The 19,917-nt window shown below is 45.1% G+C and overlaps 1 protein-coding gene across 2 annotated transcripts in view; it reads left to right on the top strand.

The window, feature by feature from the left end:
- Nucleotides 1–19,917, top strand: part of NISCH (nischarin) — a 184,850-nt gene that overhangs the window by 108,619 nt on the left and 56,314 nt on the right. For both annotated transcript variants that reach the window (XM_082265847.1, XM_082265846.1), the window contains exons 15-17: nt 12,006–12,061; nt 13,898–15,199; nt 19,180–19,354. In XM_082265847.1, the coding sequence (XP_082121973.1) occupies nt 12,006–12,061; nt 13,898–15,199; nt 19,180–19,354 (1,533 nt within the window). The remainder of the gene's footprint in view (nt 1–12,005; nt 12,062–13,897; nt 15,200–19,179; nt 19,355–19,917) is intronic.

Below are 19,917 nucleotides of genomic sequence, written 5' to 3'. Positions count from 1 at the left end.
CTTGAGGGGATCCTTTAGTGGTGTCAAAAGATCGTTTTTGTACTGCAAGGTGTTCTTTTCTTTAGGGAGTCTCAGGGTAACCTCTCCCCCACTGACCTCCTCATGGAGGTGGCAGGTCCCTCTGAACCCCAGCTTCCTATAGTTGCACTGATGGCGGTCCTGCAGTCCTTAGTGTCCTGGGTGGAAGTGGAGCGTGGACAAAGGCCCAGGAGGAAGCGTCCCCCCGCCTTCCCCCTGCTCAGGCTGTCTCATCTGATTCTTAGCCTGATTCCGCTGTGCATGCGGCCCGTCCAAGGAGATTTAATATCACACCCCCTGATCCATCCGATAGGATAATTCCTCCATGGTCGCAGCAGCGAATGAAAAAGCGCTGGTAGATGCACTTATCGCTGCAGTGCGTGAGACTTTAAAAATGGAGGATGGGGCTGATGTAGCCACGGACGTGGCTGTGTTGTTTAGGATGCACAAGTCGCATCGTACTCCAAAGGTATTTCCTTATGTGCCTTATTTTGACAGGTTTTTCCTGTAAGGAATGGGAACAACCAAAATTACCCCTTGTGGGCCCCAAAAGTTTTGCTGTACGTTACTCTTTCGAGGAGTCACTTTTAAAAAAGTGGACTAGTCCACCAGTGGTGGACCCTCCTGTTTTCAAGTTGAATAAAGCAACCATGACCCCCAGTAGAGGAATCCCCGTTCTTTAAGGATCCGGCTGACAAGAAAGTGGAGGCTGTGGCATGCAGCATGTTTACTATGGCTGGTTCGGCATTATGGCCAGTCTTTGCCTCAGCTCTGGTGTCTCAGACCCTAACTGAATGGGCCAAGCTTTTGCGCCAGGGCCTGGGGGGGGTCAGCAGGTCCCCACTGCTTATGTTGATTTAGCGTACCAGTGGGCCCATGGGCTGCAGTTTATTTGTGATGTAGCTTTGGATACGTATTTTGTGCTGTCCAAACTTTCTTCTTCAGCAGTGGTTATTAGGCGCATGCTGGGGCTTAAGAATTGGTCCGCAGACCAAGCCTCTAAGAAAGCTCTCGTTGATCTGGCCTTTCAAGGCAGTCGCTTGTTGGGGGGCTACCCTGGATGACGTCATTTAGGGTATCACGGGGGGGGGGGGGGGGTACCTTCCTGCCGCAGTCAAGGAAAGGGAAGAAGCCTCGCCACAGACGGGGGGGCCCCGCTCCTTAGCCCATAGAAAATGTAGTGCTTCTGGGATTTTCCCCACCCCTCATTTTCCTTTTGGCACTGCTTTTGGACGTCCCACTAGTTATGATTTGAGTAGCCTAAAATCAGTTTCTGAGTTCATCGGCGGACACAGCAATCACCCCTCCTATGGAGTTCTGATACTTCTAATACTGCTTGCTACTAAACTGATTACCTAGAGCAGGGTGGGGGGGGGGGGGGGTTATATACCAACTGAGGATGGTCCATGGGCGAAGCCAGGTGTTTTTGTATTTTGCAAACTAACCCACTAGTTATGATTTATGGAGCGCTGTGTCCATCAAACTCAGAGAAATGGATTTTGCTGTAAGTACAAAAATCCCATTATTTGATACCCTTTAGATTTTGTAAGTTTGCCCATTTACAAAGAAATTAAGGGTTTGTATTTTTTGTCATAGATGTATTTTAAATGATAGAGACAGAATATCAACAAGAAATCCAGAAAAACACGATACAAAGTTTATAATTTGAGTTGCAGTTTTCGGTGAGTAAAATAAGGATTTGATCCCCAAGCAAAACATGACTTTGTACTTGGTTCAGAAACTCTTGTTGGCAAGCACAAAGGTAAGACGTTTCTTGTAGTTGGTTACCAGGTTTGCACACATCTCAGGAGAGATTTTGGTCAACTCTTCTATACAGATCATCTCTAAATTCTTAAAGTTTCTTGGCTGTCGCTTGGCAACTCAAAGTTTCAGCTCCCTTCATAAATGTTATACAGGATTAAGGTCTGGAGATTGGCTAGGCCACTCAATGACCTCAAAGTCTAACTAAAGGCATAACTTTTTTTTTTTTTAAATTTTGGATAGAGTGGAAAAGGGTTAGAACACCTTTCAGTTTTTATTGCACTTTGTGCCTCCATTAGGGAGATTCACTCTATTTGTCCTTTTTACCATGATCATTAACCACTTGCCCCGGAGGATTTGGCTGCTCAATGACCAGGCCCTATTTTGCGATTCGGCACTGCGTGACTTTAATGGACAATTGCGCGGTTGTGCAACGCTGTACCCAAAACGAAATTGACGTCCTTTTTTTCCCCACAAACAGAGCTTTCTTTTGGTGGTATTTGATCACCTATGCGGTTTTTATTTTTTTTATTTTTTTGCGCTATAAACAAAAATAGAGCGACAATTTTGAAAAAATAACAATATTTTTCACATTCTTTTATATGAAATTCTCAAAAAAAAATGTAAAAATCAAAATTTAACATTTTAGGCCAATTTGTTTTCTACTACATATTTTTGGTAAAAAAAAATCGCAATAAGCATATTTTGATTGGTTTGCGCGAAAGTTATTGCATTTACTAACTACGGAAACACGTTTATTAACTACGTTAACTAGTAATGGCGGCAATCAGCAATTTTTTTTTCTTTTTTTTACCTGTGGGACTGCGACATTGCGCTGGACAGATCGGACCCCTAAGTGACATTTTTTACACTTTTGGGGGTACCAGTGACATTACTTCAGTAATCAGTGCTATAAATATGCACTGTTACTGTAAAAATGACACTGGCAGGGAAGGGGTTAACCTTACTGGTGAGCAAGGGGTTAAGTGTGACCCTAGGGGCGTGATTCTAACTGTCAGGGGGCGTGGCTTGTGAGACCATCACAGAGATATGCGAGCCTATATAGCAGGATCACATAGCCTCTGTGATAATCTAAGGGAGAATGACAGACCGCTGTGTTTACATCAGCCGTCTGTCCTTCTCTCTCAGCTGCGGGAGACCGCGAGTGGCCCATCTGAGCCACCAGTCACACGCGCTGGCTCCCCGGCTGATGAACGAGGGCGGGAGCGTGCCACCGGCGCCACGCGCTCGCCCCCTAGAGTCTCCTGAGCGAGCGACGTAGTACTACGTCACTTTACCCAGGAGCGGCTGCCTGCCGCAGTAAAACTGTGGCGGGCGGTGGCTATGTGGTTAAACGTGAAAGTAAGAAAAACCCCAAATTTAGGGTTGTCCCTAGAAAAGTAATAGAGGGGAAATCTCCAATGAGGACACTAGTTCTGGTGACCGGGGGGTCCCCAAAGAATTCCCTTAATTTGCAGGGATTTTTTCTCACTTCCTGTTTTGATTATGGAACAGGAAGTGAAGGGAAATCTCCACAATGGGAAAAAGATGGTGAACAAAGCAATCTGACAGGGGTTATAACCCTCCCTATCTAAAATAAAAAATTAAAAAAAGTTTTGCCTATAGTTTTACTTTAATGTACATTTTTTGAGCCACTCCTTTTTGTTGCCTTGGCAGTATGTTTTGGGTCATTGTCATGCTGGAAGACCCATCCCCGACCCATCTTCAGTGTTCTGGCTGAGGGAAGAAGGTTCTCATTCAAGATTTTACAATACATGGCCCTATCCATTGGCCCCTCATTGCAGCAAATTCGGCCTGTACCTTTAGCAGAGAAACAGCCCCAAAGCATAATGTTTCCACATCCGTGCTTGAAAATAGAATGGTGTTCTTAAGGTCATAGTCAGCATTTTTCTTCCTTCAAACACAGCAAATCGAGGTAACGCCAAAGAGCTCAATTTTGATCTCTTCTGACCACAGAACTTTCTCCTTGTCCTTCTCTGAATCATTTAGATGTTCATTGGCAAACATCAGACAGGCCTGTACATGTGCCCTTATGTGGAGGGGGACCTTGCAGGATTTCAATCTGTGGCGGCATATTGTGTTACCACTGGTTTGTTTGGTGACTGTGGTCTCAACTGCCTTGAGATCATATACAAGGTTCTCCCGTGTAGTTTTGGGCTAATCCCTCATTTTTCTCATGATAATGCTTACCCCTCGAGGCGAAACCTTGCATGGAACTCCAGACCGAGGATGATTGATGGTTATTTTGTATTTATTTCATTTGCAAATAATCGCTCCAACAGTTGTCTCCTTCTCGCCTGCTGATGGTCTTTGGCCCATGTCAGACTTGTACAGGTCTACAATCTTGTCCCTTACGTCCTTTGGCAGCTCTTTGTTCTTGCCCATGATGCTGAGATTTGAATGGAAGAAAAAGATTCTGTGGACCGGATTCTTTTATACACATAACTAGTTGTCGTTAGAAGCACCTTCTTAAATTGACAGGACTAATCTGTGTACCACATGAGCACACACTGGAGCCAGAATTATTGTTGTTTGGCAGGGGATCAAATACTTATTTTATTCACTGAACTTCAACTCAATTTATAACATTTAATTTAATTTATAACATATAACGTGTTTTTTCTGGATTTTTGGTTGATATTCGGTCTTTATCATTTAAAATACACCTATGACAAAACTTATAGACCCTTCATTTTTTTAGAAGTGGGCACATTTGCAAAGTTCACTGGGGATCGAATAATATTTTGCCCACTGTATATGATGATCTTTTTACTTGCAGGGGCTGCTTAGATTGTACCTGAGATAATAAAATATATACAGTATATAATTATGCATGTCATAAAATGATCCATTGTTTATTGTATTTGTATTTATATTGTTTTTACCAAATATGTAATGTTGCCTAATCGATTTGAATTGTCCACCTGCTTCTACCGCTTTGGGTTTTCGTACTCCATGATTTCCAATGAGTACTGTTTATATCTGTGCAACCTCAAAGTAGTCCCTGCGCTACTTTGGTCCAACTTTATTGCGTTTTGAGGTCCATAGACTTCAAGATTACACAGGCCTTGCTTTAGATTCAGTCAAAATAGCGGGACTTTTAGGTTGCACAAGTGTGAAAGGGACGTTAATTATTTGTTTTGTATGTTTTTTTTAGATGTACTACGAGTAAGGTTGTGTAGCCGAAACACGTTAGCCTCTCGTGTTGTATACCCACCATGTAGTTGATATTTATATTTGTGAATGATACCTGATTGCTTGCTTCATTTTTGCTGCATGGATCTTTGTCGGAGTGTGGTGACATTTCAGCCAGTGCATAGATTCATCCTACTCTGGTTGAGCAGCAGTTTTTTTCTCTTACGTCCTCCGACAGTCGCCGCCACTTCATAATCTTCACTAATGGGGTAATTGACCTTTGCTCCGCTGGAATAGCTAGGCAACAAGATTTGTTAATATCAAAGCTTTTAACATATCACACCCCTAGGGGGTGGTCCCCTCAGTCAATACCTCCCTGCTTCCAGCATTCTCAACTCAGTTTTCAATTGCCTAGCTTAGGAGTAGCTGGCTGATCCTGTGCTGGGGCTTTCAGTCTCAGCCTTCTATTCTCTTTTTGATTTTATTTTGAGTATTTTTCTCTTTCTTTTACTTAGCTGTTCTTTTCTCAGCATTAGTTTAGTTTCTTCGGATGAAGATGATCATGCGGAGCTGGGTCTCGGACTGGCCACCCTGGATCCCAGGGCTTAGGGCCAGGGGCTTCCCAGCCTGCCATCGAGCGTTCAGCGCAGGTTTCCCTGGCACATTGAACGACCCATCCCTGTTCGCTGCAGGGATGCTATCTGTGAGGTGGCTACCTCAACGGACGCCATTTGCGGTTTCGCACCGCAGTTCCACTGCGTCCTGGCTGCGACGCTCCCTGTCCTCAGTACAGCGGTTTGGTTGCTAGAGAAGGCTCCCCACGCCATCCGGAATGGTAAGTGCACTTCTATGTGGGGACCTGTCTGTTTTGGGTGTCAGTCTGTGACTGTGTGACCCGCATGTCTGTGTATGTGCTGAGCTCCCTGTCAGATTCCTGTGTGGAATAGCTGCCTTTCTGTGGGCTGCGGGGGGGGGCTCTCCCGCTCTGCTGTGTGAGATGTATGGGGCAGACTGGGCTTAGACATGCTGTGCGGCGACGGCTGATGCGGCCCGCCATTTTTTTCGGCAAACCATGGTGACCGGCCCTGTGTGGTACAGCGCTGTGTTTTGGCGCCAAACTCCGCCATTTTGGCGGCGATCGCTCATGCAGCCACATGTCGTGCCATTTTCTTATTGCCTACAATGCCTCAGCCGAGCGGCCATGTTTGTGAAGCCTGCATAGGCTTTATAGGGCGGTTAGTCATTGCATCACTTCCTTTTGCTCTGGAACAGCGATCGGTGGCAGCAGCCTGTGTGGTCTCTTCAGGTTTTTTACCTTCCTTATCCTATATTTCCTTGCTCAGTGTTCCTTATCCCTGTGGGGGTCGGTACATACAGTAGTGTGCGGTGGGCTGCGCTCGCCGCTGTCTTAAAGGGGCAGTCCTTCATTTCAATTATTACTGGGGCATGGATTCTCAGGATTGCAAGTTTCCTCCCACCTTGGTGGGGGGCCAAGGGGCTGCTGCATCCCCCGAGGGGGCTGATCTGGCTGCTATTGTGGCGAACTTGGCTTCTCAGATGCTTATGGCTGATCGATCCGCAAAACGGCCCAGATTGTCTATTTCCTCTGATTCAGAGGGCGATGGGGCTACTATGCTGGAGTGCCCTTCTCAGGGTCTCGTTCATCTCTGGACCTTGTGGGGTCTGAGGGGGAGGCTGAGGTAGGAGTTGATAATTCTCCCCCTGGCTCGCCTGAAGAGCTTGCACTCATGGATGAGTTGGTTGCTTCTATCAAGGAAACACTGCGTTTGCAGGATGAACCATGTCCTCCTGCTTTGATGTCCTCTTAAGGGACGCAAAGGAAGCACAAAACAGCGCAGGTTTTTCCCTGCCCTGCGGAATTTCAACGCGCTGTTGATGAGCAATGGCGCAATTTAAAGAAGCCCTTTACTGTGCCAAGTAAGTTCAAGCTGCGTTATCCATTTACACCCACCACTGATGAGCGTTGGTGTGTGCCACCTCGCGGTGGCAGTTTTGAATAAATCTACTGCGATTCCTGCTGAGGATACCCCGGTGTTCCGGGACCCTACGGACAGGAGATTGGAGTCTCTTGCCCGTCATGCTTATACGGTTGCTGGTTCTATGCTGAAGCCTATTTTTGCTTCCATTATGGCAGCCCAGGCTATTGCGGATTGGACGCAGGTGCTCAGGCGCACCCTGGTGGCTGACTCCGCTCCGCCGACAACATTGGCTATGGTGGATCAAATTCATCAGGGTGTCATATATTTGTGTGATGCGGACTTGGATTTAGTCCCTTTGGCTGCACGCCTCTCAAGTGTGGCGGTGTTGAACCGTCGCCTGATATGGCTGAAATGTTGGTCGGTTGACCAATCATCTCGCAAGACTTTAGCTAATTTACGCCTTTTTGGCGAGTCTTTGGATTCTCTGATAAAGGGGATTTCCGGGGGTAAGAGCACTCTCTTACCCCACTCTCAGAAGAATAAGTCTGTTCGTGGTAAGAAGAATACCTCGTTTAGGCCCTCTCAGGGGTCCTTTCGTGCCTTTCGGTCGCAATACAAGGGCAAGCCCTTCAAGGGCCAAGGCTCCCAGAAGAAGCCGTGGGCTGGTAAGCAGAAGTCCGGCCAGTCCGGGTCCGCTGCCCATGCCAATTCGGCCTGAAGGGGCGCCCTCACCCGATTCTGGGGTGGGGGGACGTTTGCTCGGTTTTCTTCAACCCTGGCTGGCCCGTATTCGGGACAGATGGGTTCAGGAAATCGTTCGATCTGGTTACAAGATCGAGTTTCTCTCTCGGCCGGCGAGCAGATTTTCCCCCTCAAATCTTCAGCTGTCTCCGGAGCGTTTGCAGGATCTGCACCTGGCGGTGCGGGACCTGCGGGCCCAGGGAGTGGTGGTTCCGGTGCCTCTTCGGGACAGATTTCGGGGGTTTTACTCCAATCTGTTCACTGTGCCCAGAAAGGAGGGCAAGGTACGTCCGATTTTGGACTTAAAAGCTCTGAACCGCTTTGTGCGGGTTCGCAAGTTCCGCATGGAATCCCTGCGCTCGGTGGTGGCTGCCCTGGTTCCGGGGGAATTCATGGCCTCCATCGACTTGAAGGATGCGTACCTTCACATCCCCATTTTCGAGTGTCACCAGAGGTACCTTCGATTCACCATTGCGGAGGATCATTACCAATTTGTGGCGTTACCCTTTGGGCTCGCTTCGGCTCCGCGGGTTTTCACCAAGGTGCTTGCACCGGTCCTGGCTTTATTGAGAGCCCAGGGCATCTCTGTCTTGGGGTATCTGGACGATATCCTGATTCGGTCTGCGACCAGTCAGGGCCTGGTGAACGACCTGTCCATCACGATGCAGACTCTGCAGGAGTTCGGTTGGACGATAAATTTTCCGAAATCAACGCTGTGTCCGTCGGTTCGTCTTCCCTACCTGGGGATGATCCTGGACTCTGTTCAAGCGAAGGTCTTCCTGCCGGAAGACAAGCTCCGGATACTTCAGGACGAAGTCAGGTCCCTCAGGGACACCCAGTGCTCGTCCCTCCGGACATGTATGAGGTGTCTGGGATTGATGGTCTCGGCTTTCGAGGCGATTCCCTTCGCCCAGTTTCACACGCGGGATCTTCAGGCGGAGATCCTGGCCAAGTGGGACGGGCGTCCGCAATCTCTGGATCTGCGGATTTCTTTGAGCCGCCTCACCCGAAGGGGTCTTTTGTGGTGGCTCCAGTCCCCGGCGGTGTCGGGGGGGCAAGTCCTTTCGTCCTTTGTCGTGGACGGTGGTCACCACGGATGCCAGCCTGTCGGGCTGGGGTGGTGTTCTGGGCGTTCTGTCCGCCCAGGGAAATTGGTCGGAGGCGGAATCCTCCCTTCCGATCAACATTCTGGAATTGCGAGCGATAAATCTCTGCCTTCTACGTTGGTCAGAACGGCTTCAGGGCTGTCCGGTTCGGGTGCAGACGGACAATGCCACAGCGGTGGCCTACATCAACCACCAAGGGGGCACCAGGAGTGCCCGAGCAGCTCGGGAAGTAGCCGACATTCTGTCTTGGGCCGAGACGCACGTCCCGGCGATATCTGAAGTTCACATTCCGGGGGTGGAGAACTGGTAGGCGGATTATCTAAGTCGCCAGACCCTGGACCAGGGAGAATTGTCCCTTCACCCGGATGTCTTCCAGATGTTGTGCGCGAAGTGGGGTTCCCCAGATGTGGACCTGTTCGCGTCTCGTCTGAACAACAAGGTGGAAAGGTTCGTGGCAAGGACGCGCGATCCTCGGGCAGACGCCTCAGGCGCGTTAGTGGCGCCCTGGCATCAGTATCATCTGATGTATGCCTTTCCACCGATTCAGCTGCTGTCCAGGCTCCTTCGCAGGTTGGCCTCGGAACCGCACGCGGTGATTCTGGTGGCGCCAGACTGGCCTCGCCGGTCTTGGTACGCAGACCTCGTGAATCTGGCGGTCGACGCTCCGTGGCGTCTGCCACTTCAAGAAGATCTTCTGTCTCAAGGACCGATATTCCATCCTGCTTTACAGTCGCTGGCTTTAACGGCCTGGCTGTTGAAGGCCAGGTCCTGAAGGATAGAGGTCTCTCCCCTGAGGTCATTCCCACTTTGATCGAGGCTAGAAAAGCCTCTTCAGGGAAGATTTACTACCGTACTTGGAAAGCGTATTTTGCCTGGTGTGAGTCCAGGGGGTATTCCCCTCGCTCATATTCGGTGTCGAGGGTGTTGGCTTTTCTTCAAACGGGCGTGGACCAGCGTTTGGCGTTGGCCACGATTAAGGGTCAGATTTCTGCGCTGGCCGTTCTCTTTCAACGCCCTGTGGCGTCTAATTCTTTGGTTAGCACCTTTGTTCAAGGGGTGCGACACTTGGCCCCTCCTCGGAGGTACCCTGTACCTCCATGGTACTTAAACCTTGTTCTGTCCGTGTTACAGCATGCTCCCTTTGAAAAGATCAGGGAGATCTCGTTGTCTCTGTTGTCCAAGAAGGTTGCCTTTTTGGTGGCAATCACTTCGGCTCGCAGGGTGTCGGAGCTGGCGGCCTTGTCCTGCAGCTCTCCCTACTTGGTGATTCACTTGGATAAGGTGGTCTTACGACCTAATCCTTCTTTTCTTCCGAAGAGGATCTCGGAATTTCACCTCAATGAGGACATTGTCTTGCCTTCGCTTTGCGCGAAGCCTAAGCATCCAAAGGAGGTGGCCTTGCATTCCTTGGATGTTGTTCGGGCGATCAGGGTTTACCTGTCATCGACAAAATCCTTTCTCAAGTCGGATTCTCTATTTCTCCTTCCAGAGGGTCCACGGAAGGGCATGGCGGCGTCGGCTGCGACCGTTGCCAAATGGATCAGACAGACCATTGTGCAAGCCTATGCTTTGAAGGGGAAGGTCCCTCCTTTCCCTGTGAAGGCGCACTCTACCAGATCTCTGAGTACGTCTTGGGCCTATCGTCATCAGGCTTCTGTGGCCCAGGTGTGTAAGGCGGCGACTTGGTCGTCCGTTCACACCTTCTCAAAATTTTACAAAGTGGATGTTCAGGTATCGGCAGATGCTTCCTTTGGCCGTAAAGTTCTTAGTGCGGCAGTGCCTTAGGGTCCCTTGTTTGGGTCCTTGGCTGTTGGGGTGTTTTACCCCTGGGTTACTTGTTCTTTCCTGGGTTGTTGCTCCTGTTGAGCACGTTTTTCCTGTTGCCCCGTTGGTTCTCTTACTTTCGTAAGGTTCCTTTCTCTGATGTGGGTACTGCGTTGCTTTAGGCGCGGCTGTGTTTTTCCCACCCCTCATGTCTACACTGCTCTTGGACGTCCCCATTAGTGGAGATTATGAAGTGGCGGCGACTGTCGGAGGACGTAAGAGAAAACTGAATTTTTGTAAAATCTTACCTGTAAAATTCCTTTCTCTGAGTCCTCCGACAGTCGCCGCCCCCGCCCCTCTTTTGGGGTTTGTTTATGTACTCTACTGCTATGCTACTGAAACTGAGTTGAGAATGCTGGAAGCAGGGAGGTATTGACTGAGGGGACCACCCCCTAGGGGTGTGATATGTTAAAAGCTTTGATATTAACAAATCTTGTTGCCTAGCTACTCCTGCGGAGCAAAGGTCAATTACCCCATTAGTGAAGATTATGAAGTGGCGGCGACTGTCGGAGGACTCAGAGAAAGGAATTTTACGGTAAGATTTTACAAAAATTCAGTTTTTTGTATTTTATGTTTGTTGGGATTAATGCACTCTTGCACATGCAGCCAGTGCTAGCCAATTAAGTTGGCCAAAGACCAGTACCCAACAGGAGATGCCAGGGCCGTCGAGGAATTTGAACCATTAAAGGAAAAGTAAGTTTAGACCCACTTTAACACAGCCCAGTATCCCACAGTATATTTACCTGCAGTGAACAGTGGGGAGAGAGGGGATCATCTGCTTCAATTCATCCGTTTCCAGGGCAAGGTCTGTGTAAGGAAAGAAAAGTATCAGAGGAAGGAGTTTGTTTCACAGTCTTCTCTTAAGCCGCACCAATATGCTGTAGGAAGAGCCTGCTGTTTAAACACCCGCATATGGTGGCTGGGATAGTAGTTGTCTTCTGCAAATGCAGCTGCAGAGCAGTCGTTTTTGCTGATGGGGACTCGAGAGGTGGGTCATTTTTATGGACAAGGTTAATTCAGTCACAGGAAGCAAAAAAATATTGTAAGAATTCTACAAACTTCCCATAAATATACAGACAGTTGCAACCCTGATCTGTCCATTCAATCCTCTCCTTGCCTCTGATTTCCTTGGTTTGATAGAAGGGTTTCAGCTCCTGGTAGCATTATATCATTCCTCTCTCCCCATGGATTAGGTCAGCAGCCAATCAGAGTCGGATTTGTCCCTGTGGCTTGTCAATCCCTTCACTGGGGAGGAGAGGTACTTTTACTGCAGAAAGTCTGGGGGAGTTTGGATCCCCTATACCCCTCCCTCCTATTTTTTCTAATTAGTTCCAAGAATGAACATTTCTATTAGTAACAGTATGCCCAGGTATCTTGTCATACTTGTGTAAAGGTATAAGCTATGTTGAGATTAAAATGCTTTTAAATAATTTAAACTTTTGTATTTTCCTCTTTGCAGTTATCCAAACCAGATGTAGTTTTACAAAATGATAATACAAATCTTCATGTGGTCAGGTAAGTTTTTTACACACATTTTGGAATAATTCACATAACCATAAAATGTAGTTTTCATTCCATCTGCTACGTTGTACTTTTTGTCATCAAAAATCCTTGTGTGGGGCAGTGCTTTGCATTGATACAACTCAAGGCACTGCATGCATTTTTTTTTTTTAACCTTATTGAAGTGGCACAAAATGACAGATCTATGCACCGCATCAAGTTGTTATGCGCTGCACTGTGTTGACAGGCAATGCAGTGAGTTGTGCTTCATAAAAATGCGGCATGTCTGCATTTTGTGCAGCGCACCTCAAATAAATAGCCTTAATGTACTGTTGTGATGTGAACAGGGTACATAGATAACAATTGTTCTCTATATTTCTTCACACCACATTGCTGCATTGTGGAGTGTTGTGGTGCATTGCATTAAAATGCAGACATGTTCAAAGCAAGTGTTTTTCTATGTGCCCTTGCAATTAGCCTGTATTTATCAAGCACATCAAGGAAGATTAACGCCGATAGTGTACATAAGCTTTAAAGGTATTTTATCCAAATTTGAGTTATTTTGAGCGTAAAAAGCTATTATTTATTTATTTTTTTTTAACAAGTGGATGTCATTATTTCATTGCAGTTTGCCTGCATTTTTTTTAAATTGAAATTCATATGGAATGTTACTTATTATTAAATGTTTGGTTTTGTTTTTCCACATTCTTATTGTGCAGGTTTGTTTAAGGTTGGTGTATGATGTAAAATAGCAGTTTCTCATTTTATTCAAGAACTCTTGCATTATATTAGGGCTGGATTCACCTCGTTGCAACAACCATTATACAGGTTGATGTGCTGTGGTGCCATTTTATTTGTATGGCACCCAAACACCCCTGCGTAGCAGCACACCACAACATAGGATAATATACTGCTGTGAATTGTGATGTGCTGCATTGCTAAAAATGGTGCATGCACCTTTTTGTGTCTTTTGCAGTGTTGGGCAGCCTGTTCAAATGAATGAACTGCTCTAACAAAACACAACAGAATGTGCATATGTTAAATACAATGCACAAATGTAAGGGCCCATTCACCCCTCTCAAGTGTGGTGCATTACAGTACTATTACATGTATTAGTGAAATGTAATGCCATTTGTTTTCATTGACACCCCAATGCACACAAACTGAATGAACATTTGAGCAGTACACAACAGTGCATGGTAACGCCCCTTTCCAGGTTGTGGTGTGCTGCATCCAAAAAATTACACGTCTGTTTTTTTGTCCCTCCTGGTGTGACATACTGCGCAATAATGAAATGCACCAAAACAGTAGAGTGAATTGTCCCTAGAACTTGCCTGGGATCACAATTAGATAATGCTTACATCCTGATGAGAGGATTTCCCTTGTGTGAATTATCTGTCATATCAGATTGCTCTTTATCCTTAATTTCATATGCTTTGGCCTTTTTTGCCATACAAGCTGTGTCACAACTGCTTTCTTTTCTCTTTCTTTACCTTTTCATGTTCTCTGTTTGACATGGTCTGTAACGGATTTACTTCTTGTCGCTCTTCTTTTTTTCCATCAAAAAAATATATTTGACATTTTGTTTCTAATCATTTTTATTGCCAGATTTCAGATGATACATACAAAACTGTTACAAACAGTTGCAAAAAACTATTATCCTATATTTGAGATTTCTTACTTATTCTACGCTTCCTCTTGTCTCTTTTTTGGTCCACGTGCCCCCTTTCCCTTGATCAATAAAACAATATATGTGACTGTTTATAGATTAAATTATATGTCTTGTTCTGTTCTTGAGCATATTGTTGTTTCACAGAGCTAATTTGTTCATTTTGTCCTTTTATTGGAAAGTCTGATTACAGTAGAAGAGGAACCTACAATATTACCAGAACTTCACTGCTCCCTTTTTCCTATCCCTTGCGTCTCAAATACTGACACTGATCAAGATTTTATTCCTTATTTTTCCACATCAATTGCTCATGCACTAAAGCAGAAGCAGCATCTAGCTGGAAAGCTGGAGACAAGTAATAACCCAAGAGGAGACTGTTGTGAACCAGCGGATGGCTATTTTGAAATGGGACTTCACGAGAAAGACCATAGTGTAGAGTGGAGTCTGTCCGAGAGAACTCCTTCATGTCCTCAAGACACTAATATCAGTATTGTTCGAGTACTTTGGAACTTCTCAGTTCACCTTCAGGGAGACAATAATGTTAAACCATTTTCATCATGCCTTGTGTTGACTGACACCTTAATTGCCTTGTTTGAGGTCCATCGGGAGGAGCCAGAAAAAAGCCACAGTTCCCTTCCATCTTTGCTAAAACTAGTTTGCTATTTTTATTATGGAGATGTCACTGAATTTGGAGTTCTAATACCAGAGACTTGCTTAGCGCTTAATATAAGGAATGGAGAGGAGTACATAGTTATAGTAACAGACTCTCGAAACTTGGAAGAATTTTCTTCATGTTTACATGAACGATGTTCACAAAACAGCGTTTCACTGCCATCTGTCTCAGCGTCAAGTTTCGAAGCTGGGCTCCAAAGTTTCTTTCAACGTTTAGTAGAGGAACACAAGATAAATGTAGCAGATTGTGAGGTTAAAGGTTTTTTTCCAGTGTGTTTGCTTTATCTTGATGACCTTTTTAAGAGGAACACCCAAGAAAACCTGCAAACAAAAAACTCTAGGTGCACAGATTTTAATTCTACGCATTTTTGTATCATGAAGCTCAACTCTAATTACAATACTGAAAATGTTCTGCCAGTTTGGTTGTTCTTTACTGAACAAGATATGATCATGGTCCAAATAGATTATCATATGGTCTCTAGGAATAAAAAACTGTCTGACTGTTCCCAAAATGTCTTCAGCCTGAGCAGAGTTCCTCTTGCTTCTATAGTTGTACTTCCAATGTGCCAATCCACTGAGGAGAACCGATCTCTCCAAGAAGGCCATGTTCTACAGTTAATTTTGGATTCCATGTCTATGACTGCTTTTTTTGTTTTACCTCAAGATAAATGCCGCTTTTTATATCTGTACAAACTACTCAGAACTTCCCTTCGTGATTTTAAAAGCGTAGTCATTTTAAAGGCTTTAATGAATTTGAAAAGTACACAAGGTAACCTTCTGGAAACCAAGAAAACACATTTGCAGACTGTTTGGTAAGGACTTTGTTATATCTTCTTTTATGTTCGCATTTTTATAGGAAAAAAAAAATTGGCTAACCAAACAAATTTTGGGTTACAAGCTTTATTTTTTAGGCATACCCGCAAAGCATTTTCTCACATGATCTAAGTTGAATGGGAGGGCTCCCAGCATAAACTCTGAGCCTTCCCTTTAACAAAGACCACGTGACTTAATATTTAAAGTGGTTGTAAGCCTCAGACATGAAATATGAACAAAGCCTGTCGCTCTACAGTGTGTACTTGTCTCAATCCAGAGCACTAAGGGTAGATTTACTAAAATTGGAGAGTGCAAAATCTGGTGAAGCCTGCATAGAAACCAATAAGCTTTCAGGTTTTATTGTCGAAGCTGATTGGCTACCATGCACAGCTGCACCAGATTTTGCACTCTCTGGTCCAATCGGCTCTCAGTAACCCTGCCCCTGCTTTCTAAAAAAACTCAGACAAGCTGTATGAATTCTGCATTCTGAAAGGCTGTAGAGAAGGGAAGACTGTAGGAGGATTTGTTTAATCTCCATGTATCACCTGAGGACAGTGCCTTCCGTGGGTATATTTTAAGGTTTATAACCACTTTAAGCTTTTGGTTTTGTTAACCACAATGAACGGAAATGAATGCATTCGAATTTCAGGATAAGTATTTCAGTCATTCTTTTTTTTTTTTTTAATCCATTCAAACAAGATACCTGTCATTTTATTCTTGTAATATTTTAGTATAGGTTTGCAAATGACTTCTTAGTAGTGGAGTCAAAATTTTTATAACTCTATGTATAATTGCCAGGCCAAGTACATTTAATTACAAATCCTATATGCCCCCCCTCACAAAATAATTAAATCTTAGTACACACCTAGGATGTAGACTGTGGAATGTTCTCACTGCCAGGTCTCCTGGGAGCTGCAAGTGTTAACCATCCTGGGTTGCTTGCATACCCCACATTATATGTGGCTGGAGCTATTAGTCTGCACCAGAGGTGTAACTAGATTCTTCAGGGTCCCCTGACCCTGGCAGGGAGGGTCATTTCTTCTGAGCATGGGGGGTCCTCAATCTCCATCTCTGCAGCCTCAGTTGCACAGAATGACTGGACAGTAGTAGCTCTGTACAACGCTTCCCATTCATTCACAAACCGAAGCATACTAAACACAGTCTAGTATGTTTCAGTTATGAATGGACACAGTGAGTACGGTACAGATCACTCACTGTGTCCATTCAGAAAAGTATGGGGCCAGAGGTGGTTGATCTGTGAAAAGAGGGGGACAGTGTAACAAGAGGGGAGCAGTATAAGGGGGGGGGGGCAGTGTGACAGGAGAAGGGTACCTGGGAGGTGTGACAGGAGGGGGCAGTATGCCAAGAAGAGGGCAGTGTGACAGGAGGGGGGGCACATGAGGGGGGTAGTGTGACAGGAGGGGAGCAATGTTATAAGAGGGGGGGCAGTGTGATGGGGGGCGGCATGTGATAGGAGGGAGGCAGTGTGACAGGGGAAGAATGACAGGAGTACAGTGTGACCGCAGGGGGCAGTATGACTGGGAGGGTGTATTGGGACAACAGGGCAGTATGATGTGGGGGGCTGGGGGGGGCAATGTGACTGGTAGCAGTATGACAGTTGGCAGTGTAACAGGTGGTGGGGGCAGTGTGCGAGGAGCAGTATGACAGACGGCAGTGTGACAGGCGGGAGGTGGCAATATTACAGGGGGGTAGTGTGACAGGGGCAGTGTGATAATAGGGGGGCTTTGTTTCAGTAGGACACACTGTATACTTAGGTGCCGGGCACTGCTGTGGCAGAGAATATATTTTCTTCTAGGCTACCAGGCGGGAACGGCCTCAGGGAAGCAATGCTCCTTTCTTACCCAACAGAAGCCTAGAGGCAAAAATCTGGAGCTAGGGGGCAGAGTCAGTAGTTCTAGCAGCTGATGACTGCCAGAAACAACTAGCAACCAGGTGGATAGGAAGGATGGCATATAGCGGGATCGATGCCTTGCATTTTGCTCCTGCAGCCACAGAATACCTGCTTCTCCTCCTCTCCCTTCTGCAGGCATTCAGAGGCTGCAGGCGCAAAATGCAGGGCATCAGTTCCGCTATATGCTGCTGCCTCTCTCATCCAGGTCTAGACAAATGTGACGGGGGACGGGGGGGCACACAGGCCCCCTGAAGCATGGGGCTAGGTCGGAATTGCGACCTCTGCGACCCCTATACTTAAGACTCTGGTCTGCACTTGTGTTCTCCTCATATATATTGAGAAATTTAAATAGGCGGATGAATACGGGGTTTGGACTGATTTTTGTTAATAATAACACACTATTGATTAAAAAATGACACTATAAGAAAACAAACAGTTACTGACAGATATGACGTACGACACTCAGTAAAGGTGCCAGTACATACCTGTAGCAGCTTTTAGTACTGCCTGGTTTGCGCAGAGTCCAAAATGTTCTGACAGGCAAAAGTTTAACACAAGCAGACACTGCTGAAGCTTACCTTTCCCTTACAGTCCCCTTTACACATCGTACAACCGCACTTCCTCCTTGTAATGGGCAGTAAGTAAAAAGGTGGAAATCCCAGGATTCCAGCAAAGCAGGAGATCCTGAAATCTGCTGCAGGTATGTGCGGGTATTTGAGTTCTTTACCACTTACCCACTGGGCACTTAAACCCCCTTCCTAATCAGACCAATTTTCAGCTTTCAGTGCTCTTACATTTTGAATGACAATTACTCAGTTATGCAACACTGTACCCTTATGAAATTTTCGTCCCTTTTTTCACACAAACAGAGCTTTCTTTTGGTGGTATTAAGTCATAATTGGCCTTTTATTTTTTGCGCTATAAATGAAAAAAAAAACAAATATTTTGTTAAAAAATGCATTTTTCGTTTTCGGTTTTAAAATTTTGCAAATTTAGTAATTTTACTTCATTAATTTTGGCCAAAATTTATACTGCTACATTTCTTTAGTAAAAATAACCCAAATAAGTATACATTTTTTGGTCGTTGTCAAGGTTATAGAGTCTACAAGCTATGGTGCCAATCATTGAAAAATTGATCACACTTGATGTACTGACGGCCAATCTCATTTCTTGAGACCCTAACAAGCCAGTAAAGTACAAATACCCCCTAAATGACCCCTTTTTGGAAAGTAGACATTGCAAGGTATTTAGTAAGAGGCATGGTGAGTTTTTTGAAGTTGTAATTTCTTTCCACAATTCCACAATTCTTTGCAAAATGAAGATTTTTATTATTTATATTATTTTTATTTTTCACAAAATCGTCATATTACCAAGTTATTTCTCACACACTGTATAGGCATACTTGCAACTACACCCCAAAATACATTCTGCTACTCCTCCTGAGTATGGCGCTAACACATGTGTGGAACTTTTCCACACACAGAGGTCCAACATCCAAGTAGCACCGTCAGGTGTTCTAGAAGCAAAAATTACACACATAATGGAGCAACAGGACAATGGAAATGACCACAAAATTACCTCATTTTGGAAAGCAAACACCCCAACACATAATCTAGGAGCCATAATGAGTCTTTTGAACATGTCTTTTGTTTTCCACAAGTTTTTGGAAAATGTGGAAAGTAAATGAAAATGCATTTTTTTTTTTTTTTTACACAAAGTTGTCAATTCATAAGATATTTCTAACACCTAGCATTGAACATAGCAAAAATGACATGCCAAAATACAATCTGCTACTCATCCTGAGTATGGCGATACCACATGTGTGAGACTTTTCCACAGCCTGGCCACATACAGAGACCCAACATGCAGGGAGCACCGTCATTTCCTGACTTCCCGTTACACTTTTGTGAGGTACTGTAGGGCACTGATAAGCACGGTAGTGGCACTGATGTGGCACGGATGAGCACTGACGTGGCATGGATGTAGTTTATGTTGTTAGTATAGTATGTTGCCTTCTTTCAGGATCTCTAAAACTGTCAACATTAACTTTTTGTTTTTCCTTTCTAGTACTATTAAACCTTCAATGACCTTGCCTACCACATACCCTTCTGAAAGTTTACATCATAAATTAAGTGAAGAAAACCAGATACCATTCCACCTGCCAGCATCTGAACCACTGCAATTTATTGCTGCACTTACTGGGAAAAGCATTGTGGAATTCTTCCGTAACAGTGTTTCTGAGGTATGTACACAGGATATACAGTGGGTACGGAAAGTATTCAGACCCCCTTAAATTTTTCACTCTTTGTTATATTGCAGCCATTTGCTAAAATCATTTAAGTTCATTCTTCTTCCTCATGAATGTACACATAGCACCCCATACTGACAGAAAAACACAGAATTGTTGACATTGTTGCAGATTTTTAAAAAAAGAAAAACTGGAATATCACATGGTCCTAAGTATTCAGACCCTTTGCTCAGTATTTAGTAGGCTGCAATATAACAAAGAGTGAAAAATTTAAGGGGGTCTGAATACTTTCCGTACCCACTGTGTATGTATATATATATATATATATATATATATATATACATATCCAGATAGAAAACTGTATGTCTGTGTGTGACATAATAAAGAGGAACTATCCACATGTAATACATTTCAGGCTGCTCAAATAATAAAATAAAATGTTTGAAATTGGCTGCCCTTACAGTATGCCTTCTGTCAGTAGTAGGGAGGTGGATTTCTTCCACCTGTGACACTTCTAGCAGTGTTGGAGGCTTTTTGTGGAAGATGGCCCACTCTGC

This window comes from Pelophylax lessonae (assembly GCF_965119305.1).
Source record: "Pelophylax lessonae genome assembly, chromosome: 8".
NCBI classification, from domain to species: Eukaryota; Metazoa; Chordata; class Amphibia; order Anura; family Ranidae; genus Pelophylax; species Pelophylax lessonae.
The sequence above is the reverse complement of the archived record's forward strand: the minus strand, read 5'-3'. Positions and strand labels throughout refer to the sequence as shown.